This window comes from Apus apus, chromosome 4, assembly GCF_020740795.1.
Source record: "Apus apus isolate bApuApu2 chromosome 4, bApuApu2.pri.cur, whole genome shotgun sequence".
In the NCBI taxonomy this organism is placed as follows: domain Eukaryota; kingdom Metazoa; phylum Chordata; class Aves; order Apodiformes; family Apodidae; genus Apus; species Apus apus.
This window is the reverse complement of record NC_067285.1, coordinates 66,535,464-66,541,994: the sequence shown is the minus strand read 5'-3', so window position 1 is coordinate 66,541,994 and position 6,531 is coordinate 66,535,464. Positions and strand designations below refer to the sequence as shown.

The 6,531-nt window shown below is 46.1% G+C and overlaps 1 protein-coding gene across 14 annotated transcripts in view; it reads left to right on the top strand.

Annotated features, from left to right (window-relative positions):
* The first annotated feature begins 1,276 nt into the window (after positions 1–1,276).
* Positions 1,277–6,531, top strand: part of PDLIM5 (PDZ and LIM domain 5) — a 128,395-nt gene continuing 123,140 nt past the window's right edge. For 9 of the 14 annotated variants that reach the window (XM_051617129.1, XM_051617128.1, XM_051617127.1 and 6 more), the window contains exons 1-2: positions 1,277–1,385; positions 4,243–4,378. In XM_051617129.1, the coding sequence (XP_051473089.1) occupies positions 4,283–4,378 (96 nt within the window). In that variant the 5' untranslated portion in view covers positions 1,277–1,385; positions 4,243–4,282. The other 5 variants (XM_051617125.1, XM_051617121.1, XM_051617123.1 and 2 more) reach the window with 5 other exon arrangements.

Sequence of the window (6,531 nt, the reverse complement as noted above, 5' to 3'; positions counted from 1 at the left end):
TGGGTCTGTACAGGTGTCGACAGGGACTCCTCCTAATTAGGGATTGAGGGGCTAGACAGGGCCATTTGCGTGTTGTGTTGGCTGGTAATAAGGATTTAAAACTTTTTTCTGCGCTGTTTCTCCACAGTCAATCCATGCTTGAGGAGCAGATTACAATCCTTTGAACTGTAGTGCTAGTGGTACTGTGCACTAGATGTACATTTCTTTCATGGCCACTTTTATTTGTAATGACTTTAAATGTGTGCGAAGAATGACAGGAACCTCAAGCCTCACCTAGCTGCACGGTGCAGCCAAACACGAAACTGCACTGCTATCTCCTCATCTTCACCCTGTTCCTCCCTTCTACGAGGCAGCGGCAGCGCCCGGCTCAGTAACGCACTGCAGCTGCTTTCCCAGCGAGTCTGTCCTGCTCCAGACTCGGCAAGCTTGTGGATTGTCAGACTGATAGTTTCCATGTTAAATAATGATTCTGCTCACAGGCAGGCGTATGGTATAACATAATCTGATCAAGCATTACCTTAGAACCAGTTTGATTTCTTGCACCCACTCTTACAGAGAGGCTGTGCCAGAAACCTGCCCCTCCTTACTGGCCGGACTCCTACTAATTTCTGAGCTGTATTTATTTATGGCCACTTTACAGCCATTTGCTCCTGTGCCAAGCATTGTATTTTAGCTTGAACAGCTCTTTTGCCTCACTGCTGTTACCCACTTTGATGTACCTCAGGTGACGAGTACATCTTTGTCAGTCTTGGTGCTACTCTGCGTTAAATAAACCAAACGTTTTCTTTTTTTTGTAAAGTGGTCTGCTCTCCTGCAGGCTGCCCCTGTAGCCACAGCAGCGTGTGTGGGGCTATACTGAAGAGAACCTACATGTGATTCAGCAGGAGGTGTTTGGAGGGCAGGCCCTTTTGCTTCCCCTCGCCTTGCTCCCTCCTGTTCCCCCCTGGCCCCGCGCCCATCTCAGCAGCCCCTTCCCTCAGGCCGGGGACTAGAGGGGCAGCGGCACAGGGAGACCCGGCATCCCCTTCCCCGCTCGTCCTTGCGTTTCACAGGTGTGCCTTGATTATTTGCCTGTAAAGCAAAGGGGGGAAACGCGTGTATTTCTCTGAAGAGAAGAAAAGAAAAAAAAAAATAATAAAAAAAATCGGGACCGTCCAGGGAACGGCCCTTTTGAACCTTCCCAGGCCGCGCACCGTACAGCACCGCCGCCTCGGCCCGTCCCGCCGCTGCCGGGCTGGGCTGGGCCGGGCCGGGCAGGGCTGGGGGAGGAGCAGTGGCAGACGGAAGTGAAAACAAGACCGGGGGGACGGGGCTGCCGCCTCTCAGACCGCCCCGGGTGTCCTCGCGTCTCCGCGCTTTGCTCCGCGCAGCACCGCACCGCCGGGGTGAGTGACCGGCTCGGCTGGGAGAGGGAGGCGGAAATAAAAAAGCAGGGAAAAAAAGGAGGAAGGGAAGTAGAAAGTCAGCAGGTTGGACGGGGTTTTTAAAGCTTCACAGTGCTTAATTTAATTATTAATTTTATTTATTTATTTATTTTTTTAAGCTGGGCGCGCCGTGTGTGGTGGGTCGGGGGGCGCCGGGCCGGGGCTGCCGGCGGTGCCGGGTGTGGCAGGGAGTGCGGCGGGCAGCGCCTCACCCCGCGGCTGTGGGGTATCTCTGGGGCGCCCTGCCCTGGGTCCAGCGTGCTGGGCTGCCCGTGGAGCTCCTTGGGCTGTGGGGAGTCTTTGGACCGAGACCCGGTGCTCTGTGGGGCTGTCGAGTCCAGCAGCCTGTGGTAGCCGCGGGGCTCCTTCGTCTCGGGACGTTTAGAGGGTTTCAGTGGGGGAGCTGGGCAAAGGGGGTGCGGGGGCCTGTGCTGGCGCACCCCCCCCCGGCACAGCCAGCCCTCCCGGGGGCAGGGGAGCTCCTCTAGCCAACCTTGGACCCCTGGGACTCTGTGCCCTGGTGACAGAGGTGAATTAGAGCGTTTCTTTCTGGGTTTTGAAATTTCCCCCTTCCAGCAGTAGATCCACCAAGCGTTTGGTCATCTAAATGAAAGTTGCTCAATTTCACCCTTAGCTGGTTTGTTTGTGCAAGGTTCCCCACACGAAGCAGGGTTGGTGGTTTGCAATACTTTCTCTTGGATATTGCTCTAGCATATTTTAAGAAATGTGTTAAATTACATTTTGAAGGGATCTTTGTCTGCTGTTCCTTCCTGGTGTTTCTGCTTGCCTAGCGATGCAGGCACGGCAGAATCGAGGGGGTGAGAAAGGAAAGATGAGTGATGCTGAGAGAGATGCATGGCATTTCAATATGTAGTCCCTTCACTCCTATTTGTAGTTGCTACAAGTGAAGAACAGTATCCTTGTTTAATATAACTTAATCTTTTCCTAGACCTGTTACTGTAACGAGCTGTTAGTTAAAACAAATAAACAACCAAAACCCAAAAGCGCTACACAAGTGCTTCAGTCTTAACTGCTAGGTAAAGCCTTCTGCCTGTGCCAATGGAACTGTGTGTGTGTGCTGGTCGCTGCATGTGCTTTGCTTTTCTGCAGTCTCTAACTTATAGTGACCTGTCATTGCGTGGGTTTAATTTAGAGGAAATTACAATAATTGGTATTTTTATATGGAAAGAAATCTGTGGCTAATTAAAATCCTCTACTTTTATATGGAATTTAGCACACAGAGCAATGAAATGAGTTGTGGTTCTTTAGTGGTGAGCGAGTCCCCTAAGAGTCCTAGCTCAAACTTGGTGGAGGCTTTTTCTTTCTTTTTATTTTTCTCTTCAGCCTAAGGCAAACTTAGCGGTGTGGTTTGTTGAAACTTTTAAGGGTGAGTTGAGTCAGCGACCAGGGGCAGAGCTGCCCCTTTGCAGGATGCCAATAGGCAGGGGCACGTCAGAAACTGCCCAGGTGTCCAGGCATCTCTGTTGCTAGCTCCAGATTCTGCTTCCTAATGTAGATCTTGTTCTGCCCAACGCCAGCAGCGCGGTTCTGGTTACCTGAGCGGGCGGTCTGTGTGACTAAAGTTTGCCGTTTGATTTTGGAACGCGTTTCAATAGCGGATCTCTACGGCTCTGGGAGGTGAACCCAGAAATGTGTGTTACTGGTGGTTTTCCCAGGGAGTGACATTAAACGTCCTCCTCTGCACCCGCGGGGGATATGCAGTAGCCCCACACTGAAGGTCCATAAGGCTGGACTGTATTTTGAAAATCCACTGCCTCCAAAAAAATAACACACCCCCCCCCCCTGCAGTGCATGAGCAGGTAAACCCGGGCTTTGCAGAGCTTGGTGGGGTTTGCAGCCTGCTTGCGTCTGCTTGGCTGAAGGTCCACCTTAAATGTCCCTATATGAGTATGGAATTTGGCTGTGCCCCGGTGTAGTCTTACACTAGCCCTCTCTAGTGTGCTCCTGCCTGGCTTTAACCATACAAAAATAGACAGGATCCACTACCGAAGATGTCATTGTAACGTTACTTATCTGAGGTGAAATTGAAGCCCTTATCTTTGACGCTGAACAGTACTTCAGTGCCTTGGTTGCCTTTTAAAGGTAATTTGTTGCCCACGTTTGTGGGGAGAGGAGGAAGGTGCTTGGGTTTTGCTGCCTCAGAGTTGTGGTCGTGGGTATTTAACTTCAGTTCGCAGCTTTCATTTGAGGGTTGGTTTTAATATCTGAGTTGTCTGTAGCATTGTTCTACCAATACGAAGCTATGCTATAAAAATATGAAAGTCACGGGGATTTTAATTTATTCTGATTAACTTCAAAGTTATGATGTTTTGACATGGTTTTGAAATTGTCAAGACATAATGTGTTTAGAAACAAGCTTTGAGCTGATGACACGGTGGCATATGATATTAATTTTTTTAGAAATGAATGTGCCAGTAGTGCTAATTTCTTCCATGCTTGGATTTAAGGGATACTATCAATTCATGCTTGTCTCAACATTGACTAATTTTAGGATTATCTTTAATGTTGGGTGTTTTCCCTCCCACATGCTATTTTGTTGCTTAGAAGTAGTTGTCAAACGCTTCAGCACCAGAAGTTCTTGAAGTCCCAAGTCCATGTTACCAGTTCCCTAGTTATGTTTCTTCCTAAGGAAAACAACATGTGAGGAATAAAAGCACAAGTAATGACAAACCTGGTGTGGTTTTCTGGTCTTTTTATACTATGAAGGGGAACACAGACAAAGAAAGAAGGCTTTCAAAATAGTAGATAGTGCCTTTTGTTTTTACCTTCTTTAATTAAAACTAATTCTCTTCCACAGGCATCAGTTCTTTGGATTTGATCCTTGAATACTAAATATCATGAGCAACTACAGCGTGTCTTTGGTCGGCCCAGCTCCTTGGGGCTTCAGACTTCAAGGGGGCAAGGATTTCAACATGCCTCTGTCTATCTCTCGGGTGAGTACCTTTGCCTCTTTGCCTGCATGTGGGTATCTGTTAAGCTGTGGCAAACCTGCAACCTTCAGACATAAGTATGCAAAGCCGCTAATTACAGTTGCTGGGGCTCAGCTTGACTACCTTTGAATTCCCCTTTGAAAAACTACCTTTGAATTCCCCTCTCTGCTCCCACCCAAAAAACAGATACAGAGGTTGGTGGCTGGCAGGAAACAAGAATTTTCTGAGCAGACCTGTGCCTGTGCAGTTCAAACAGGAGGCAGTGAGAGGAAAAAAAGATCTTCTGGTGTCTGTTCTTGCAAATCCCTCTATTTACAATAAAAAGGCACTTAAGTGACAGCACTTGTAAACAATGGTTCATCAATATGTGCTGGAGTGAACATGCCAGTTTCTCACGAGCCTTGAGTATGTTTTGTGAACTGGTATTCAAAGGAATTGAGGCACCAAGTCAAAACAAATGTGATCTTTGTACCGGGGCACTATCTAACTGGTTTCTTACTTTAAAACCGGGTTTTCAGAGAAATCTTGTCTTTCAGTGTGAGCCAAGTTTCAGAGCCTTCCTCAGACAGCTGAAACACTTCACATATAAAACACAGGGGCAAACTTTGCAGTGTTGAATTTACAGGATTGCTGGAATTCTCTGGGTGAGGCAACTGGCTTCTGATGGCTCTGTATGTACCCTGGCACCTTTAAATTTGATTTCCAGCATGGAAGCGTTTATGTGCAAATAGCCCCTTCTCTGTAAACAGCTCTCCTCCCCCTCCTGCATATTCATGTAGTTTAGTGACAAAGATGAATTTTTTACACCTGTTGGGACTGCAGAATTGATACTGCCCTGGGAGACAGAGCAGGTTTCTATTTGGGTTTATGCATCATGGCAATATTTTTAGCTAATCTCAACTAGTGATTCAAACTCTGCCAGTTCATTTAGACTTGGCTTATCCTATCCACCTTTGGATTATGCTATGAAGTTAAAATAGTTTGGCTCTGCAAAATTATTTTTATATGGCTAAAACGAACTGGAGAGCTATAGAAATGCCTGTGTACAGATGAGTACAGATGATACCAGAGACAAAAAGGAGCTGAGAAGCAGTTCATCCCCAAATTCCGGGGATTTCCAAGCTAAGCTGTAATTCAGTTTCACGTTCAGTAGCTGGGCATGTGAATAGTGCTCTTCTGATTTGTCAGTAGAAATGCTGTCAGGACAAGGATTTGTAAAAGCTTAGGTTCTTGCCTGCATAAGGTGCTTGTGCATGGTACTGATAAGCAATTATGCACTGTAGGCAGAAAAACATAGTAAGCAATTAGTTTTAGAAAAGGGTATTACTTTTTTGCGGGTGCCTCTTCTGTCCTAGAGATTTAGACTGCTGTCTTGCTGTAAACTGGCTTCCCATCTAAAGGTTTCTGAAGAGGAAACATGTTGAAATTAATCCAGACTATTACGTTATTGCAGTAATCAAATATGCTGTTGCAATTAGAAGCCTAGGAGAATTGGACTAAATATCGATGTATAAAAACCTTAGTTATGGGATTCCCTAATGACAAATGTCAGTGAGAAGAATGTAGTGAAAGATGGGATACAGGGTGGTTGTAGGACTCAGATTTGTGCATGAGAGCACAGAATTAAATTCACTATTACACCACAGTGCTGCTCCTGAGCTGAACCATTCCTTTTTATTTGCAGTTAAGAGTATTCAAATATTAGACTGCCTGGTGCTGGTGGGGTTTTTTTGTGTTTTTTTTTTTTTCCTTTGTATCAAAAAAGTACTTAGTTCTGGTATGCCAATCCAGCTTTGGCTCCATAGCTGGAAGAATTCAACACTGTGTTCCTGGTATGCTAGAACAGGGCGTACCATTCACCCCCCCCGCTGCAGCCCTTCTTTTCCTGGTGAAGCATAAATGCTTTCCTGTATATGAAGACTGCTAATTAAATTATTTTAGCAAAACAGTAATGAGACAGCAGAATTATATTCTTTGGCAAGGAGCACTTTTTGGGGGTTGTTTTGTTTTTAATTTGTTCTCTAGCTGTTGAGGGTGAATCTGGCTGCACTGCTGAGAGCTAATTTCCTGCTTTAGTTTGAACTCCTTGAAATTATGTTCAAATAAAGTACAATTTATGAAGCACAGAAAATACACTGTTTTTCAAAGCTATTTAT